Source organism: Eleutherodactylus coqui, chromosome 10, assembly GCF_035609145.1.
Source record: "Eleutherodactylus coqui strain aEleCoq1 chromosome 10, aEleCoq1.hap1, whole genome shotgun sequence".
Classification (NCBI taxonomy): Eukaryota; Metazoa; Chordata; class Amphibia; order Anura; family Eleutherodactylidae; genus Eleutherodactylus; species Eleutherodactylus coqui.
This window is the reverse complement of record NC_089846.1, coordinates 117,253,149-117,274,981: the sequence shown is the minus strand read 5'-3', so window position 1 is coordinate 117,274,981 and position 21,833 is coordinate 117,253,149. Positions and strand designations below refer to the sequence as shown.

The 21,833-nt window shown below is 44.1% G+C and overlaps 1 protein-coding gene across 1 annotated transcript in view; it reads right to left on the bottom strand.

Moving 5' to 3' along the window:
• Nucleotides 1-467: 467 nt before the first annotated feature.
• Nucleotides 468-21,833, bottom strand: part of RNF128 (ring finger protein 128) — a 37,385-nt gene continuing 16,019 nt past the window's right edge. Inside the window, exons 3-7 of the mRNA XM_066581772.1 lie at nucleotides 16,149-16,220; nucleotides 7,476-7,558; nucleotides 5,690-5,786; nucleotides 3,526-3,700; nucleotides 468-1,658 (exon numbers count right to left, since the gene is read on the bottom strand). Of these exons, the coding sequence (XP_066437869.1) occupies nucleotides 1,537-1,658; nucleotides 3,526-3,700; nucleotides 5,690-5,786; nucleotides 7,476-7,558; nucleotides 16,149-16,220 (549 nt within the window). The 3' untranslated portion in view covers nucleotides 468-1,536. The remainder of the gene's footprint in view (nucleotides 1,659-3,525; nucleotides 3,701-5,689; nucleotides 5,787-7,475; nucleotides 7,559-16,148; nucleotides 16,221-21,833) is intronic.

Here is a 21,833-nt window from a genome sequence, read left to right as displayed (position 1 = left end):
GCAGTTGCCGCTGTACAGAATTGAAAATTACAATTTTGCATCAATATCTACATTTAAACATGCAAATTTTGGTGAGAATTTCCACGGCAGCAAATTCTGCTTTATGTTGCGGAACAATGCCATTCCGTGTGAAAGCTTCTTTCCACATACTCCTCTGCTATAACCTATGGTAATCCTTGACGGAGTTTCCTTACATATATATTTGCCTTGAAATAGTACAGACTTAAAATTGTTCTAAGTGGTAATGAATAAAGATGTGTTTGGGTAAAATAAAGCCTGCATGTTGCCAATATTCCTACTTAAGGGGGGATTCAGACGACCATATATCGTCTGTTTTCATGCCGAGCTGATATACAGCGTCTTATCTGCAGGGGGTTGGAAGGGGGGGGGGGGGGGATGGAAGAGCTAGGAGCAGGAACTGAGCTCCCGCCCCTCGCCACCATTTGCAATGGGAGCGTTCGGGCAGGGGTGGAGCTAAGCACTGGGACTTAGCTCCGCCCCTGTCTCACCCCCTCCTATTGCAAATAGTGGCAAGGGGCGGGAGCTCAGTTCCTGCTTCTGGCTCTTCCAACCCCCCTGCAGACAAGGCGTGAAAACCAAGCCGATATACGGTCGTCTGAATCCACCCTAAGCCTGTATTCATTGAACTTCTAAAAAAGAGTTGACTTTCACTATTTTAAATAAAAGCAGCATTCCTGTTAATTTTTGCTTAAGAAGCAGTTTTTAGTATTTGTTAAGCTGGCAAAAATTGACTTCCATTTTGCTTTCTTTTAAATCTTCTTAAAAAAAATTAAAAAACAAATTTAGAAAAAAAAAATCTGATCCTGTATAATAAAAGAATAATTTGGTTTCTTAAGATAGGTGCACTCCAACTCTTAATGTGCTTTACCAAGCCTTAATTGGAAGAGGCCGTGCTTTCACACGTAGTGGAGTGTACCACCGTAGAAATTAGAATTTAGCCTTTTGCAAATCCACATCAAAAACTGCATTAGACATTAGTGTGGATTTTTTTTTTTTTTTTTTTTTACATGAAGGGAATATTCAGCAACATGTAGTGGAATATTCTGCATATCTTAAAGCACCCTGAGAGTTGCTGACAACCAAAGCTGGCCATAGAAGGCATTCAGTGTGAGAGAAGAGGAATAGGTCATTTTCTATTGGTTGAAACACTGCATACTAATTCCTGTGAAAACCTAAAAACTTCATTAATGTGACGTCAGAAATGATACAGCAGCTATGGAATTCCAGGGTTAGTGGGGCATCTAGTGCAGGACATGAAAACTGGATAATTTAATATACAATTTGTCGTATAAAATTACATTTGTGTTCTAGTATAGTATGTACAGTCAAGGGTTTATTCGTTTTAACTCCTGCTTAAACCAACCTAAAGAGTACTTAAGACCAGTACACGAGACTGTACGATACAGCTACGAATTCTAGAATTTGCGTTTCCCTTTGTTTAAAAATTGGTATTAAGACCATGCAGGAAGCCGGACTTGGAGAGCCCATATCTGTATTGTCCATTTAGTGGGTCGCTCAAGACTTCACGTTGTTAATGCGAGAGATCTCTTCACTTTGAAATGTTGGATTATCCATGTGAGGAAGAACGTCAACTTCTGTGGGTGAGGCATCATGGTTTACAAGCTCTACGTTCTCATCTAGAAGAGAAGATTGGGGATAGAGTTACGAGGTTCTAAAATGCACTTAAAAAGTTACACAACACAATAGGTTTGTCAGAGACATGGTTTTGTATGTATTTGGAGAACATTGTGACATCTGGTCAGCAACAAAGCTAACATTGGTCTAAATGTTCATGTTCTATTTCAGATCCCGCCCTGGGTTTCTATCTGGATCACTGAAAATGTCATCCAGCTGGAAACAAACAGTCTGTTTGACCAATGAAAGCCAAACAAGGTCTCTCTGTAAGGGCTCCTGCACACTAGTAAAAGTGATATTGGGCCATGATTCAAGGCCCTTGCAAACCTAAGCGCCTGGATGCGAGGAGTTTTTATGTGAAAAACAGCCTTGAGTCACTGTGGGGGTTCCCTTCATCCCATTGCTTTCAATGGAGCGGCAGCACCAGCCCCATTAAAAGCAATGGGAAAACATTGTGTGATCTCCTGCCACTGCTGTGGCAGGGGATTCCTTCATCCCTGCAGGGAGTCCACTCATCACTGGCACCCTGCCACTGTCAGTGTTCAGTGATGATACGACTCCCCATGGGGATAAGGGAATCCCCTGCAGCTGATGTCACAGCAGATCGTGATGTTCTCTCTAGGTTTTCAATGGGGCCCATCAGCCCCATTGAGAACAGGGTTAAGCCCCTGAATGTGAAAGACACACATCCCTGTGGGGCTGAAGGAACCCCCTGCTTCAGGCAGGGGATTCTGATCTTCTCCCATTACTTTCAAGAGGACCAGCTGCTGCTGACAGCCCCATTGGAAAAGAAAAAAAAAAAAAAAGAAATAAAACGCTAAAAGAATGGGCATGCTGCGATATTTTTTTTCATGCAGCATCACAGAAGTGAAAACATCACAAATGAGAATGAAACCATTTCACCACAGGCGAAATCACGGCCATGGACAGGGGGGCCTAAGGAACTTCATATTTTTGACTTCCCTGCCTTTTGAAAACAGGAGTTAATATATTGATTAATCTGTTTAAAGTATACTAGCAAAACTTCACTCCATTATTTCAATTTCAGATTGATAAAGCCAGATAGTTAACCTCTTGTAATTAAGACTTAAAAAAAATCTGCAACAGAACAAAAAGCTTAAAAGTGTGTTGTCCAAGTTATAAAGGCCCATCTCACCAGGTCCCCAGTGGTGTAAAAAATGACGCAGCTGATAGTCACCCCTCTTCACTCCCTGCTGGCTCTGGTCTTCCTGCTGTCAGCTTTAGAGGCTGCACTTAACCCGCCCTGTCTACAAACAAGCTGCTGTAGCCAATGACAGTGCTCAGTGATAATCACTGAGTGCTGCCATTGGCTGCAGCAGCAGCAGGTTTAGGTCATCAGCAACCTGTAAACAAACAGCAGAGACCAGCAACGGCAGGAGGAAGAGCGGGGGAGCAGATAAAGTGCAGTATCAGCTATTTTACACCATGGGGGATCTGGTGAAGTGGTCTTTCATAGCTGGGACAGCCCCTTTAACGAAATACTAGTACTTAAAGGAAAGAAGAAGAAAGACTGGGATGGTTACTATGACTGGCCATTAAAAGAAAGCATGGCAAGGAGAATTCGGAGTGAAGAACTCACAGCGAGTCATGCAGCCCACATGCAACCTCTGCTAGAATTGTGGGGGTGGCATTGGAGGTAGTAGCATGTAGGGGCCATTAGGACCCCTTTACAAAGAAGTTTAATTTTTTTTTTTATATATTATATAGTGAGGTGGGCAGGAAAAACTAACTAGACAAAAATGACAAAATGCTGCAATATAAAGCTAAAACTGCACTTTCCCCCCTTTACATAAGGATACTGTGCTTTTTTGAATAGATGAAGATTTATATTAAAGCAAAGATACTCACATGCGGTGTTTTCTAGTTCTTCTGTAGGCTCTTCAAGGCCCCGAACAGAGGCATAACCAGAAGAAGCACTGTCACTGTGGGTCTCTTCCTCAACATGCAGTGTAGTCCGTGAAATCTCACTGGATACAGAGGATATTGCCACGGAGGTATCGGGCTCCTCCTCTTCCTCATCAGCCTTCAAGTGAAGAGTTGAAAGAAGTTTATTACAATGAATCCCAATGCAGTTTTCCTTAAGTGCTGTAGCACTAGGTAGAGAAATACTGCTCCCAGAAGCAAGATGTAAAAATCCCACAGCCCGATACAGTCTCTAAAGTTAAGGGCCATTTACGATTATCGCGCAATGTTTGTTAAAAGAAACTTGCGTGATAATAGTTGTGTCTGAAGGTACGGCCATCATGCATTTGTTTGTTGCTCACCTTCAACCAGCATGAAAATAATCACTGACGTTCTCGCTGAGTAACGTTCACCGCTTAGCACTTCACGTGGAATGAAGCGCCGAGCGAGAACTTCAGCGATCCGCTTGTCTAAATGGGACATTATGGTGCATTTAAAAATGGGCAATTTTACCACATGAGTTTTGTGCAAAGCTCACATGAAAATGTAGAAAATTTTCTACACCCATTAAACAAGGATGAGCCATCTACATCAATCTGAATCACGAACCATTGATCACTTGTAGAGATGAGCGAGTATACTCACTAAGGCACATTACTCGAGCGAGTAGTGCCTTAGCCGAGTATCTCCCCACTCGTCTCTAAAGATTCGGGGGGCGGGGAGCGGCCGGGGAGAGCGGGCAGGAACGGAGGGGAGATCTCTCTCCACCCCGTACCTCACCTGTCACCCGCGCCGGTCCCCGAATCTTTAGAGACAAGCTCGGAGATACTCGGCTAAGTCACTACTCGCTCGAGTAATGTGCCTTAGGGAGTATACTCGCTCATCTCTAATCATTTACTATCGCTCTTGCCTATGTACTCATTATATTAGCGTTATTTGGGCATTAACCCGGTCGAGTTATTCCTGACTATAGATACTGCATATTAAAGTACCCCCAATCATTGGCAAAGTCTAAGAACTGGCGATTAATACACATCAGTCTGTATTCTAGAAAGGACCTTTATACATCATCGGGTCCTTCTAGTCACATGACGATTCCCACCAAGACCTTTTAATTGTAAAGTCCTTTGAGGGGTTCGTTTGCAGGAACTAACACCTAGGTTTATCTCTTTTTTGTGTTGTCTGTCCTCTAGTCTTCAGTATTTTAATTTTTATAAATAAAAAAAGTTCTATTTTAGAATCTAACCTGTGAAAGTATTCAAATAAATTTAGATTCTTTTGTCACGGTGAATTATACCTTTAGGGGTAAAGCCAAGGCTGAGACACAGAACGGCTAGTGGCATTTTACGTTGGCTTTTACTTGGAGCAACATTAGCCGTTTCGGCCCTCGTCCAACATCAAGACTTCCCTGCATAGCTCCAATATCGGAGAGAGATGACACGTTTCAAAGATTATGCAGGACAGAGCTCCGATGCAAGAGGCTGTTCTGCATATTTATGTTATGGAGTGCTGTCCTGTATGCTGTAACATACATATGCACAACAGCCTCTGACATCGGAGCGCTACCCCGTATACGGTTAGAAACAAGTGCTGGCCCCCTTCCGACATCGGAAATGTGACAATGCGTGGTTACAGCCATTTGCTTTATACAAGACTAAGGCCACTTTCACATGTGCATATTTTGGTCACCATTTTGCAACAATCTTGGGCGGTAGTACATGGGTATATGTATAGGGGGCAAATTTGCTGCAGATTTGTCACATCAGAAAAATCTGCACTGAAAGCCACATCACAATCTACTTGTTTGGTGCGGATTGGGATGTGGATTTTGATGGAGAGCCGCATCAGATTTCACTCCTTCAATTGAGCTGGAAAAGTGAAATCTGCACCAAATGATGCAAATTTTGGTGTGGATTTTTCAGCTGCAGAAAAACCTTCGGCAAACCCGCCACATGAACATAGCCTAGCCTAAGCTAGCCATTTTCTTGGTTTAGACGACTCTCCTGGGTTTTGCTTATACAAATTGATGCAAGAATCCAAAATACACAATTGTGAGAGCCACCTAACATTTATATGCCATGTGGTTAGTTTGTGAGAATTCGTAACTTACTACAATTCCTAATGACTTCAGAATATCACATTTGCACATTGGACATGTTCGGTGTTCCAAAAGCCAGGGATCGATGCAAACCTTGTGGAAGAAATGGCTAAAAAGGAAAAAAAAAAAAAGTTCACTTTAGGTACATTTTTTTCAGAAGGTTAAGCAAAAACAAGATGAACACTATATATTCAATCCATGTCATTCACACAGGCCTATACTGCAATGAATAGAAAACATGGTGCATATATAGATTATTATTAGATTCTATGGCCCTATAAAAAGTTGAAAATAAGTATTTTATTGGTCCAAAAAGTTAAATTGATGTGAAATGCATTTACTCCAAAAAGTCCTTCTATTGTGTCAGCTGCTGTGCTCTGCGCACCAAAACTTAAATCAAGGTGGAACATGAAGTTTATTTACTCCAAAGTTTCAAAGAGGTCAGTGTCTTTGTATTACAGGGGGGAGGGGGATGCACACCGCTTTATAAACAGATTAAGTTGGACAATCTATTTAAACAGTTTTGGGCCCCTGCGTAAAACTATTTTAGCAATATACTTGCGAGGTCACACCAGGTCTTCTGGCCCGGTAACATTCCTTAAACAGTTCACATGGGCTAATATAAAAGCCCCAGAGTGATGACATCCTGTGTTGGGGCCGCCGATTGGCTGCAGTGGTCACATAGTAAGGCACTTGACCACTGCAGCCGAAGTAGATAGACAGAACTGAGGTCCAGAGCCGTCGCAGTGGCAGCCAAGAGGTGAGGGGTTTTGTATACAATTCATGCCACACACACACACACACACACACACACACACACACACACACACACACACGGCATTTCATGTTTTATTTAGCTTTAAGAAAAACAATCATACCCACCCTAATAAGTCCACCATAATTACTGCAGTGGCCAGTTTTGGTAATACATGTTACGTTCCAATTAAAGTGAACATCCCAAGCGTGGCCACTGCAGTAGGAAAGGAGCCATCTGTTTCCTGCGCAAGTCAGCTCCGTCCCCTAGAACAGTGTTCCCCAACAGGTCATGTTTTCAGGATTTCCTCAGTGTTGTACAGGTGATGTAATTATTGTCAGTGTCTGAGGCTTTGCTGCAGGTGTTCATACCAAAGGATATCCTGAAAACATGACCTGTTGGTGGTCCCTGAGAACTGAAGTTGGGGACCCCTGGCCTAGAATACAGACCTGACGAACAGCTGATCGTGGGAGGTGCAGGTGAAAAATACCTAATAATTACTATTTATGATCAGTGTTCCCCAACTCTAGTGCTCATGGACCCCCAACAGGTCATGTTTTCTGGATTTCCTCAGTGTTGCAGAGGTTATGTAATTGTTGGTGCCTCAGACATTGCCATAGGTGTTCTTACTATAGGAGATCCTGAAAACCTGACCTGTTGGGGGTCCGTGAGGACTGGAGTTGGGAAACACTGGGCTAGACCATCAGTAATTCACAACACCTTTAGGCTTTATTCACACGAGCGTTTATCATGGCAAAATGCTGGCTGTAAATTCCAACCAACTGATGCATTGATTCCAATGCATCCGTTCAGATGGGCAATTTTCCGGTGCGTAAAAATGGATGGCCAGAAGAGATTGTTTTGGACCCATCTTCTGCCTGGAATACGCCAGGTGGTACCCATCCACCAAAATTGGTATATCACTAGAGAACAATGTATGTATGTATGTATGTATGTATGTATGTATGTATGTATGTATGTATGTATGTATGTATGTATGTATGTATGTATACATTTGCACAACAATCCCTCCTTTCTACTTACTTGCATGTTAAGATGCGCACAACATCATTGGCTTTATATGCTTCGATACAAACAGCGCAGCTATCGCTATCCGGCCCGAGCACCTGGGGGGCAATGGAGAAAACTAGGTTAGAGAATGATTGATTTAACAGCGACTCTGCATCATAATGCGTTTTAGCTTTTCATAGCTACATTTAGTACAGTAAGGTTAGTAAAGCCAACTGTACTATAGCAAACGTGCATTATTAAACAGATACCATGTAACGCTCATATTAGAAGCGCTCAGCCTCTGGTTTTGGGCCTACAGCTTCAGATGACCGACTACCCCCTTCATTACCCTCCACTTTTTTAGTTTCCGTTTTCCCAAGGAGACCTAGGATGGATTAAAATCAGCATCTACATCAGTGTCTGTATTCCAATAGGCTTGAATAGTAACAAGTGTGTGTCTGTGTGCACAATGTGGTTGATTTGAATTCACACAAGGTCTCTATGACGAAAACATAGCATCTACTAGAAATTGGACGGGTGCAGGTCTCAGCCCTGGTGACCAACAGTGTGGTTTTACGAGCAGTTTTTGAAGCACAATTGCAACACAGAAAATCTGCAGCATTTCCGTTTTTATTAATGAGAAAGCTGTACTTGGGATATCCACAAACCAGTTCCCGAATGCATTCTCTTAGACTTCAAGGAGGAATAACTAACAAAGTTCGATTAATACATTTGGAACTGGGTGTAATTATTCCTTTTCTAGATGAGCCTTTTCCATGCACTGATTGGACAGTGTCGATGTTATGCATTTGGAATGTATTTTTCCTTTTACCATAGCCTGCATCATCCAATCCTAGAAGATTTGCTCTTTAATACACAGATATAAAAACAAACATTCACATTAGCAACAGGAAGGATGGATTAGCTTGGTTATACTTGTGTCAGAATCTTCGTGGCTGTCAAGTCTCATGGGTAAGGTATTATTTGTCATGTGTGCCAGTGTGCAATTACTTGTCCTTATTCATTCATTCTCCAGGGCTTAACGGCTTAAAAACACATAAATCTCATGTACTGAGTCTTATAGACGTGCCATGGCTTGATTTGTCATTTGGCACCATATAAAAAGGGAACCACAGCACCATAAACGAAGTTATGGCGTTAGGGGATGTGACAGAAAGCAGGGTGATGCATTTCTTATGTAACCGCTCCCGCGACCCGGTGCGCGGCAGAAAATCTGACTCTTCTCAGAGTCCCATGCTCAACCACCCTTATACAAGGGGGGGGGGGGGGGGGTGCACCCTAGATCGTGGGAGCTTGCAATTTAAAAAAAAAAACAAAAAAAAAAAAGTAGGCACCTGGCTTTTTCCACGTTGCCCAACAGCGACATGACAGGTTCCCTTTGAGCCTACAGAGCAGTCTTAGCTCGGCTATTACGGTGCAAATGATAATTCTGCTATGTCCTGTCCTGTTTTAGTGTTTGCCAATAGCATGTTATGCAATACAGGGGGGTTATGTCCCTTTATCAGAATCTATTGAATCCTGAGGATTACTACATCACATAAAAATTACAGGCTTTATCTGAAATCTGATGAAATGCCAATATCTTAATGGGAGAAGTTTTGCAGGAAGCAAGAAACTAGTTGAGCAAGTCTTGAACAACAAGTGGCCCCTGTGTGAATAGAGGAGATGCAAATCACTAGAGGGATCATTTGCTGAGGTCACAGAAGGAAAGCTGATAACTGTACAGGTAGTTTTCCTGCAGCGACTTGCTTCTCTTTTCCCTCTAGAAAAGCTTTGCTGTTTACAAGAAAAACACTTCATTCACTTCCTCTCATTCAGTAACAAGAAAAAAAAACAAAAACCCACAACATTCGTCCATCTAGTTCAGCCCATTATCTCCCCCCACAACTTTCCCAATGTTAATCCAGAGGAAGGTAAAGGAAGGAAGGAAGGAAGGAAGGTGTGTGTGGGGGGAGGGGACACAAAAAAAAAATAAAACCCCATGGGAGGTAGAAGCCAATATTAGTCACTTAATAAAAAAATTCCTTTCTGACCATCAGAATAATCCACAGATCACTGACCCTTTGAGTAATCAGTGATATAACATGCAATATTGTAACGCTCAAGAAAGGCATCCAGACCCCTGTTGAACTCTATTGAGTTCAACATCACCACATCCTCAGACAGACAGTGCCATAATCTCACTGCTCTTAGAGTAAAGAACCCCCTTCTATGTTGGTGTAGAAACCTCCTTTCTTCTAGACAGAGGGAGCTCCCTTATTGCAGTCATAGTCCATGGTACAAATACAGGACAATACAGAGATCTCTCCCACAATCAGTTATTAGCCCTCACCCCCAGCTATCTTTCCTAAAAGTAAATAACTCTCGTCAGTGTTCGGGAGCCCTTGAGCTTACAATTAACTAAAATCCCTTTTCCATGTCTGTTACTAAATATGAATACTATTGGATATGTAATGCTGACATGCATCTCCCTGCCCATGTACATAACCTTACATTTATCAGTGTGCAGATCTGTCCCAGTGTCATGCGGTCCATGGTTCAGCAAACATGAACCCGGTGACCAGTTCCTTTTAAGGAGGATAGAATCTTGGCAAAGGGAAAGAGGGTGGAACCCTGTCAGGAATATTTCACCTCTCCTTGATCCTGCATGTGCAGCGTCTGAGGAGCAGGCCCCAGCATAGGAGACGGCAGGGATGAGTTTGGGCCTTGCCACAGTGGCACTACAGTTTCCCACCAGGAGGGTAAACCAGGGACATGTCCAAAGGGGCTGAGAGCAGGCTATTCCAGGGGTAGGTTAACAGTGTTTTACCTTGGTTGTTTTGTCACGGGTGATGCCACCCTTCCATCCTCCGTGGCGACTTCTTGTTAGAATAAAAGTCTACACGCAGGGTTACAGTTTAAAGGCAGAACCGTGAACAGTCGGTAAGCCGTTTACTGGACTATAACTTGTAATACAGTCCAACACAGTCCGCAATTTACATCCACTAGCAGGGTATTCAGTGCAGGAGAACATGTGATGTGACAAGGAGTAAACATGGGAGGGGAGCGTGAATTACACAGGCCAAGTTATCTGTGGATTTCTGTTCCCAGACAGTATCCCAAACACTCACTGACTCTCTACCGGTACACACTCACGGAATTGTAGAACACACCCAGCAATGCACAGTGGGAATTCATGCTTGTTGCAGATTCTTGAGAAGGTCCAAACCACACATTCACTATCCTCTCAGCCTCTTCCATGTTCACCCCACACAGACTGAAAGGTGTCTGTGTGTAGGCCAACTCCTCAAGTCAGTCCCAAAGACCTTGAGCCAAGCAAAGACCTCACGCGTGCAGCCACATAAATATAAAACAAGGTCACATGACAAACTTTCCCAGACATAACCCAGACTGTAACTCACTCCGTGCTTCAGCTATGCAAAACACATTCACTCACATGAAACACATTGACCGTACACAAAAAACCAAAAAAAAACACAGAAAACCCCACAAGACTACATTCGTAACAGAAAAAGAGTGTGTGTGTATATAATATATATATATATATATATATATATATATATATATATATATATATTTTAAACTATGCAGTAGCAGACCGTCGAATATACCAGAAAACTGGTCTAATTTCTGTATATACCGAGAGACATGTCAAGATCAGATAAGACTATTAAGAAGGTTAATAGGCAGCTTTGATGCCTGTAATGTAATAACATAAAGTACTCATGGACTAGAGATATATATATATTATATACACATGTGTGTATATACAAGTGATGTTTGAATACCTACGCCACAGGATAATCATGAAATGTATTAGATAAACTGCGTGACCATGTTCTTAGCTATGTACTTCTCTACAGGGACACATATGCTGAGAGGAGATAAGAAGTTTCTACTTGGCCTCTTGGCACTCCGTCAAGAGGTTATTCACTGTGACTTAATAGTTTCTTGAAGGTATGCAAATGAAGAATCAGAATGTATCCAATGAATGCCATGTAATGTCTAAGAAGTAACCAAAGGTCGGATTGAGAACTGTCCAAAGAACTATGATATTTCTTGGAATAGTGAGATGTAACCAATGAACATCAAGGGTTAAATTGAAATATGAAAAATGTTGGCTTGAAAACTAACCAATAAACTTGCATAGTTAATTGTCCAATGATGTTGTGACACCCCAATGTAAGGGGGCTATAAATAAAGAAACCTGACATCGATTGGGTGGGAATTCTTTGATGGATCCATAACTGTGTGGACTGTCATTTAATTCCTCCATCATATGACGTGCTGAAGTCTTGGTGTGGGCAGCCCTACTGGACGGGCCACCTGGACTTCAGTCGCAGGGTACATTCTGCCATCCCTCAGTAGGCCATCGCCGTAGCATGGGTCATAGGACGTCATTCACAAGGTACACTCCGCTTTCCTTAAACGGCCATATATTTTTTTTTAGCCGTAACAGACCATTCAGAAATATCCAGAAGCTTACACACATCAACTTCTTTACACTACACATGCAAAGTTCCATTTGATCAAAAAACATCTAGAACTCCCAAACATGATATACAACCAACACAATTGATAATGATAATCTTCTGTGCAGCTTCTAATCAGGTACTTCTGGTGAGCTACACATCCTGAGCCACTGCTTGGACCACTGACATTGAGTATTTTAGATGTGTTAGCAATTGACATTACTGCAGGCATATCCCGACTGCCAACCGGTGTTAATTTGGTAAACATACTAAAGAAACCGGGACTGGTGAAATTGCAAAACACTTTCTGATAAATATTTCAGTGATAATTTGGACCTACATTCAGCTAAAGGGAAGAGCAAAAGGTTGGAGACCCCTGCTTTATGTGGATTGAACTTTTAGTGAAAATATGTAAAGTCAGGGGCTGAGGTGATCAGGGCACCATACTGGAGAAATTGAGCACCAATCCCAAATTAACGTGAGTGTTTAGACCATGGAAGACTCACTTGTAAAATGTGCTCCATTTTTAGAGCACATTTCCAAGTAAGGCTTTCGTGGCATTAACATATTTTACACACACCTGCCTTAAGGCCCATTTAGACACGATTATCGGTCAAAACTCGCTCAAAAGCCATCTTTTGAGCAATAATCATTGTGTGTAACTGTACTGGCATAGTGTAGTTTTCGTTACCCTGTCATTCATAGTCGTCTTTCAGTGCGCTGAAAGACAACGATGAGCCTTATCAGGGATTCACAGTGCGATACAGCCGATACTATTGTTTCAGCTGTATCCCGTCCCTGATAACAGGCTGGGTATGAAGAACAGAGTGGTCCAGCTCTGTTCTCCATACCCAGCACGGAGCGCTCAGCTGTATAATAGCCGGGCGCTCTGTGCAGAAACCATATGGATGCAGAAAACAAGCGGGGACACCCCGCTTGTCTTCTGCAGTCTAAACTCTGAGCACTCGGCTGTATAAAGAACCGGGCGCTAGGAGTGGAGAACAGCTGTATGCAGAAGACAAGCGGGGACACCCCGCTTGTCTTCTGCATCCTCCGCTCGGAGCGCACAGCAGACGCTTTGAATGGGGGAGCATCTGGATGCAGAAGACAAGCGGGAACAGTCAGCTTGTCTTCTGCATCCTCAGCTCTGAGCGCTCAGCTGTATAATAGTTGGGCGGTCGGTGCGGAGAACAGATGGATGCAGAAGACCAGCGGGGACATCCCGCTTGTCTTCTGCATCCTCAGCTGGCAGTGCAAGCAGATCGCTCAAAAGTCGCTTGAGTGACATTTTTTGAGCGATTATCTTTGTTATTCCATAGGCGTTTCCATTTAGACAGAGTGCACAAAAAAGTGAACCAATCTTTGATTTTAGATGGGGAAACAGATTACATAAAGTGGTGAGCATCCTCCATGCTCAACTTGACCCCTACCTGCTGCAGTTGGTACACATTTTGCAGACAAGAGGGAGGAGATACCAGAAAAATATTTGTCCAGCCTTTACTCAAAGCACGTTCAATGGAAGTTACAGCCCGGTGAGTTTGAGAGCCAAGGCTGTGTGGAGAATTCATTGACGCGTTTCACCAACCACTCCCTAGTGATTCAAGCTCAACGACACGGAGCGTTTTGTTGAGAGATGGCATTGTGGTCAGGAAAAACTTGCTGAAATATGCATGCAGATCAATATATGATGTCAGTTAACTCTTCTCTAGCGTTTTCCATTCAAGGATTGCAGTATGATAACCAGAGGTCTTATGGTCTGGAGCAGTGTTCCCCAACTACAGTCCTCAGGGACCGCCAACAGGTCATGTTTTTAGGATTTCCTCAGTATTGCACCGGTGATGTAATTATCGTCGGTGCCTCAGACATTGCCACAGGTGTTCTTACTATAGGATATCCTGAAAACATGACCTGTTGGTGGTCCCTGAGGACTGGAGTGGGGGACCCCTGGTCTGGAGAGTGTTTTCCTGATATGGTCTGACACAGCCACCATCAGCCTGGTGGAACTCAAACAGTGCACCCATGGGATATGGCTTCATGCGGTTTAAGCCAGATGCAGAACAGACATCTGTATGGTTCAGCAGGAAATGGAACTTATCACTTTCTGCCATGTGTTGAAGGTCCATTTACTCCTTTCTTGGGCCCATGAAAGACGCTATTGGTGACGACATGGGGCCCTCAGGGGCACCCTTGTCAGACTTTGGCTATTGAACCCCAGCTGACAAGGTATGCCGCACAGTTATCGTGGAAGTTTGTCTGCTGTACCTGTTGGGTCAGTTGGTCCACTGTGACAGGTCGTTGCTGAGATACAAGACGTTCCATTCGAGGCTTAACTCTAGGCTCAATCACAGATGGCCTGTCACGGTGTGATCTTACATCAGTAGTCTGTTCACGGTTCAACAAGTCTTAGTAGACTTTTGTTATCGTGGTTTGAGAACAAACAAGTGCGACCTTCAGAAATACTGGCACCAAACTTCCCGGCACCAACAATCTTCCTGGTCAAAGTCAAAGTCACTATGTTTACCCATGTCTGCCAATAGTTGCCTTCTGCTGTGCAGAGGAGAGGTCAGCACATTGGAAGAATATAGTGACGTGCCCATCATGTGCTACCGTGTAATTGATCGCAAGATGTTACATGTCAGCTGTTCCTAATGCAGTCATCATTCAGTATATTCATTCTACATTAGGTCATTTCTTGGGTGAAGTTGTCAGGCGGAGTGTAAAACCACTAACCCAGGTGCAGTTATGATTGTAGTTGGTTACTGGAGCAGACAGGAGGTCATATGTGCAGCGTTGCATTTCACTGCACTAATTCTCTAAATCTGTCTAATCCACTAAACTGTGTGCGATTACTCAGGTTGCATTCACCTTTGCTTCAACAGTGCACCGACTCTGCAGATCATACAGGCCAGTTAGTTTCCTTTGCATGTAAAAAAAGGGGTTCAGAAATTAAATCATTGTGTCGATATCAGAAATTAGTCTCTGTAAATGAAATAGGAGGGGGTGGGGTGGGGGGGGGGGGGCTTTCATTTAAAAATCTACCTACTCTTTTCTTGTAGTAAATATTCTAATCAGAATGTGCATAATTCAAAGTTTCTGAAATCTGCAAATCTCTAAACCAACTCTGATCACTCCAAAACACAATTAAATTGGCTTCCTGTCAAATTGCCCCATTGATATGTTTGAGACAAGAAAATTGGACTTTGCACTCCATTGGAGGAACACTGATATGATGGTTCGCATTAGATCAGCAATAAAAAAAAAAAAAAAAAAAAAGAAGACTTTGTAACAATCACCATAACAAAAGGAACCATAACACAATGGTAACAGATCCCACCAATTAGGTCTTCTCAGAAGAAATTAAGTGCGTCTCTGGGTTGGTCTGTGATATGGCCAATAGACTTAAAAATACGTGACCCTGCTGAAAGACAAGTAACAAGGAAATATATGCCCATATAAATGAGCCCTTCAGCTCTAGTCACATGGTCACTTATTCCCTGCAAGTTCTGTCCAAGTCCAAGATGGACAGAAGTCGCATGGAAAAAAGCAAATCATTTCCATAGGATCATTCACAGGTGCAATTTTTCCACTTGGTCTGATAGTTTAGTTTTGGGAGGGGGCAGGGCGGGGCGGATGTCGTATTCTTGGATGAGATTAGAACATAGTAGTGTGATGCAAGCTACTCCCAAAATACACTTTTGAGCATAACTCACGCTCTGCCATGTGAATACAGCCTTGGGTTTGTCCAATTAGAGGTGCCTCACTGGACAGGAGACCAGGGAAGGGTTCTCATTGTGGAAGCGTCGGTGGTCTGGAGGCCAGCATGAGATTTTCGAGATGCCCATACAATTGCAAAACGTTGCTAGAAATTCATGTAAAATATTTGATATCCCCCAGCCTGTACCTCAGAATGGTCATGGTGCACACAGCTATACTACTTACCATTTTCATAGGCCTCAACATGCATCATGCACCCTGATCCCCTTGCCACATTGAGCTGACTCAAACTAAGTTTTGGCAAAACTACCAACAATAACAAAAATTACAAGGCTTTAGCAACTAAGCACAGTGGTCCAAAAATAGAGAACTGGACTACTTGTGACCATGAATCAATTAGACAAAACCCTTGATACTAGAACATCTCATATACTGTATAACAAGTGATGGAATTTCACCATGACACTTTAAATTCTGCAGTCTTTCCAACCGATATTACCTTATCTCCTTGTTTGATAGTGCGCAGCTGCAGTCGACCAATAGCGTTCTTCGCTTCATCTTTTAGCTTTTTCTGCAAGTAAAAAGCAAAGCAGTTAAAAAATGAGCAAAACATTGCTAAACTAAAGCAAGTCTATACATACAAAGATTTTTCAACACCTTTCTAAGTTGTCCTGAAGTTTCCAAGGTAATAGACACCAACACTGTTCATAGCTACAAGACCTCATAGGCCACCTGTTAGGCTTGTAATATAAGCCTTCTCATAGTGATTGTTCTGACAGGGGTGAAAGGTTACACAGATTGCTAATCATTAAAGTTAAAAAGCAACCTGCAATGGAAAATATTTTCTTTTATCATATCATCTTAATTGGTGCTCAGATTTCCTTTCAATGGGAGTGAAGCTGGCATCTGCAGTTCCTGTGTTGACGACAACGTCCAGCCCGCTGCTTGGACAGTTAGCCGATTTCTTGAGCGGCAGGCCCCCAGCCATCAGCTACTGATGGCCTAACCAGAAGATAGGTCATCAGTGGAGAAGAGGACAGACCACTCTGCAACTGGACCTTTCAGCATGTTTGAGCCCCATAAATTACAATATGTGGGTGAAAAGGTGAGGGAATGAGGGTTGTGGGGAGCTGCATCTCATACTCACCAAGTCCCACATTCCAGCACTGTGCCGCTGAGAGCAGCACACAGTGTGGCCCTTTCCGGAAGAGTGCGATTGCGCCCTCATTGATCTCTATGGGAGGGTCGGCACAGTTGTTTGACAAAAAGTGACACTAGGTGCACTCACTGATTTCTCAAGGGGGCACAGTGGACCTGGCAAGTATGTGACAAAGATCCTTGCAGTGCCCCTTTCATTCTCCTTTGAGCTCAATAACAGTTTATGGCGGTCAATATGCCAACAGGTTTGCTTTAATGGCAAATATAAACCTACCTAGGAGTTGTGAAAGTTGCAATTACAGTTGGGTCTGGAGCAAAAAAAAAAACAAAAAAAAAAAAACCCTTTACCCAATATAAGGAAACCAATGCTATACATGATGGCTCGGCCTGTTGGATCACCTCTAGCTTGGATACAGGATGGGATACAGGTGGGCATGGAGGCATACTGGTTCTGTATGGTTATCCTGCAGCATATCGCTCCACGTCTGCTGTAACTGAGCCTCTAGATTGTGTAAACTTGTAGGATGTTGAAGTTGGCATCCTAGATGGTCCCGTGCGTTATATTGGTGATAAATCCTTGCAACCGGGTAGCCACGGACTTGTGACAATGGTGGAGGCATTCCTGTGACCCCCGTGTGTGGTGAGGAATATCCTGCTGGATAACGCCTCTTGAAAGCCCTGACAGAACATGTGACTGCAGGATGTCCTGAACACAAAAATCGCTGAGCTGTCATCCCTTGCACTACTACTAGGGGTGACCAATTGTCATATGAGATGGCCACACAGACCATCACACCAGCAGTAGATGTTAGACTCCAGACACAAACATGGCCATTCCCATTGACCAAAGAAAACCTGGATTCTTAAGCAAAGAGCATCTGGTTCCACACCATAGTAGTCCATAGATCACATTTCATAGATCAGAACACCACGCCAAACAGAGCTAACAGTGGGGGTCTGTCAAAGGCAGTACACGTAATGGGTGCCATGAGACCAAGTTTTAGCCAAGTGCGTGGAAATGGTTTAGACAGATATGCGGGGAGGGGCGGGGGTGTTGGAGATTGGAATCTAGAGATGGGTGGAACCAAACAATGAAGCAGTTGGATATAATCATGCTAGTCAGCCACACTATCCTCCTTACTGGTGGTCTATTCTTAGCCCAGTCACCTTGTGTGTGGCCTCACGCATCCACTGGTCCAAATCGCAGCATTCTAGTCAGAACGGCCTATATTGACGAATTGCCCACAACATGACCATCCAGCTTCTCGCATTCCAATAATATGCTCCCTCTCAAACTCTGAACTGGGTGAAGTCTTAGATTGTATTTTAGAGTCTAGTGGTCAACAAGCTCTACACGAGCAGAAAACAAGGTCCACTACACACGAGTAGCTTCTGAGAGCCTTTTTACAGACCAAAGGTGGAACCACTTTTAGGGCCTCAGGTGGCAAGGCCCTAATCACATCACAACTCTAAACACTTGCATTTCTGCCTGAGAGGTAACTGCATGCTGATTTCTGTAGCAAAGACTCCTCTAGGGGCTGGGTTTACTTTTGACAAGGAGTGTATAAATAATTACATTTTACCCCCTTTTCACGTGGTTTACAAGTAAACTGCAGGAATTGACTGAAGAGTTACAGAGCAGTCCTAACTAATCTATATATTAAAATCACTAGCCCTAATTGCAGCGCTTGATTCCATCAGATTGGCATTGTGGAAGCCCACTCATGAAATCTTTGAGTAGCCTTAAAGGAGATGTCTCGAGGAAGCAGTTAATTTTTTTTTTTGCCCAGTCCCCCCCATTAAACATACATTACAAAGCCCCCCTGTAAATGACATTTCTAGCTGGTTCATACTTACCGTTCCAGCGTTTCAGCAAGTTATAAAAGTTTCCTCAAGATGGCCGCCGGCTCTTTCCCCGTCGCTCGCTGCAGCCCGACGTGCGCGCTCCCGAGACGCTGCCAGCTGTGTCTCCATGGCAACCGGATGCCCTGCAGCCGCCGACCAGACGCCGCGCAGCCGCCGACCAGACAGCAGGTAACCGGCGCTAGCCCCCGGCTCCCCAGCGCTAGCTCCCCCGGCGCAGCGACAGCCCCCCCCCATCGCAGCGACAGCCCCCCCGGCCTAGCGCTAGCTCCCCCGGCGCAGCGACAGCCCCCCCGGCCTAGCGCTAGCTCCCCTGGCCTAGCGACAGCCCCCCCGGCCTAGCGCTAGCTCCCCCGGCCTAGCGACAGCCCCCCCGGCCTAGCGCTAGCTCCCCCGGCGCAGCGACAGCCCCCCCGGCCTAGCGACAGCCCCCCCGGCCTAGCGCTAGCTCCCCCGGCGCAGCGACAGCCCCCCCGGCCTAGCGACAGCCCCCCCGGCCTAGCGCTAGCTCCCCCGGCGCAGCGGCAGCCCCCCCGGCGCAGCGGCAGCCCCCCCCGACCCATCACTTACCTGGGAGGCTTCTCGGGGCTGCTGGGCTGGGCTGGTCTTCTCCGCTGGGCAGCTCCAGTTTCTGCACCTTCCTCTAACAGAGGATGGTGCAGAATGGCCGCTTCAGCGCGCTCCCGAGCAGTGACAGCTCGTCTGCGCATGCGCAGAAGAGCTGTAGCGGGGAGCACACTGAAGCGGCTCGTGCTGAATGGAGAAGACCGGACTGCGCAAGCGCGTCTAAAAAAGCAAGCTGCCAGCGAATTTAGACGGAACCATGGAGACGAGGACGCTAGCAACGGAGCAGGTAAGTGGAATAACTTCTGTATGGCTCATATTTAATGCACAATGTACATTACAAAGTGCATTAATATGGCCATACGGAAGTGTATACCCCCACTTGGTTTCGCGAGACCACCCCTTTAACCCGCCGGTGGGCCCAGTGCAAAGTTCAGTCAGAGGTTGAACAAAAGAAATATTCAGAGATAGAAAGCAGCCAAACATTTGTTCTTGTTTATAACAAATTCTTGAGATGCCATAGGTTCCTCATAATTCTTTGAGAATAGTTCCTCTGTTCTTTGTGGTTGGGCAGAGCGCCCCTACCTGATCATTATCTTAGTAGAGACAACTGCACCCTATGTGCCCATCTCCTGCTGAGACGCTTACAAACCCTATGGACATCTTTGCTATACAGTATATTACTCATTACCGTATATACTCAAGTACAAGCCGAGGCACCTAATTTTAAACACAAAAAACTAGGAACATTAGGTGCCTTGAGTATAAGCCTAGGGTGAGAAATGCAATGGTCTGGCAGCAACCCCTGCAGTGATTTTGTGGGAAGGGCTTTAAATAGAAGCCCTTCCCTGAAAATCATCCCTAGCATGTGTAAAAAAAATAAAAATAAAAAAAATAAAAAGCGCACACACACCAGGTGAGTCTAGCCGCTTGAGTCCCATCACTGTAATGAAGTTCTTTCAACAGGTGGGGATTTAACATCCCGCCTGCTGAAAAGGCTGCGTCTGATTGCCTGAGAGCTCAGCCATTCATTGAATGACAGCTGAGCACTGATTGTAATTGGTCACAGCGCTCGGGCAATCACAGGCAGCGCTCAGCCATTCACAAATGAACAGTTAACGATGGCGGCAACAATTATCTCTCAAAAGACGGCTTTTGAGCGATAATAGTGTCTAAATGAGCCTTTATCCTCCAATAGGTGATCAGGAGTTTATGGACAGTGCTCCAATTGTCTAGGTTGCTGTCCAGAAAATGGGGGTGCTGGCTTCTCCCCCTGTGCAGAACACAGCGTGTGGTCCTGCTTATCAACTGTTCTGCTGAATGATGGTTTTCAAGCAGAACTGAAAACAATTGTTCGGCAGAACACTGAAAGATGGGCACATTTATAATTCAAAATTTTTTTCCTTTTAACAATTTCACAAAGTTTTCCCCTCACATATGAATTACAGGACGTCAGCCTTGCGGTCATGTCCACTATAGTAGGATTTATGTTTGAGGTGAGGGGTGGGCATATTTGTCTTTCTTCTACATGAGCCAACCTAAACTACTATTCACCGTGAACCAGGCAAACCAAATAACCAATCACCGGGAATGAGTAAATCCAAACAAGGTTGCGAATGGCATGCATTTGAGGAGTTTGACCCCAACAATACAAACAAACAAAGTTGACACCGCATATATTACTTGTTCAGGGGGGGGGGGGGGGGGGGGGGTGCGTTTTTCCCGGATAAGGATCTTTCCACATACCCCATGGACGTTTTAAAGGATTCCTCTATGGCCCTCTTCACCGTTTGAGGTATGGGAAAGCTTTATAGACACCCTACCAAAGAACCTTGTCTCTCGCTTTGTTTGCTTCAGTTCTGTTTGGTTTTCGTTCATTTAAGGACAAACAGTGCAGTCTTTAGCTTTGTCCCTCCAAAAAAAATAGGGGAAAATGGAAGCAAACTGAAAGATTTCCTTTTACTAGTTCTCTTTTTAAAAGACCATTAAAATCAAAGAGAAAAAAAAAAAAAAAAGAGACGGAAAGCCCAGACAGAGCCAAGATGCAGATGTGAAAGGGCTCTCAATCAACTAGCATTTATGGACAGATGCGTATTCTGTAGTGTAAATATGGATCTGTGCAAATTCCATGAGTGCACAGGGACATCCAGAGATGGGAGTGACTGGCACAGACTATTACTAGTCAATCAGCTGTGCTTGTGCATTCATATCAGCAGGCCAACCACCTAACAAAGGCCCAACAGGTTTGTTCATCGCAGCAGTTAAGTACTTGGACAGAGCAGTCACCAGCCGACACAATAAATATTACTTCACAGATATGCTCCACTTATCAGTTGCATTTACCAAAGATTTATCAGTACAAACACCCCACACTAATTACTAGTAACAGCCGTGGTGCACATTAACTCAGTTACTGGCAATAGGACATGCTAAAAAACAGGATACTGTATGTGTGGAAGTGTTGGCTGCTTTCACACCTGTGTTAGGGTCAGTTCGGGGTTTCCATCTCTCTGCTCCATTTTTTAATTTATTTATTTTTAACCATTGATTTCATTGGGGGTTTTAAAAACTACAGGAAGCCGATGGAAAGGCTACAGCT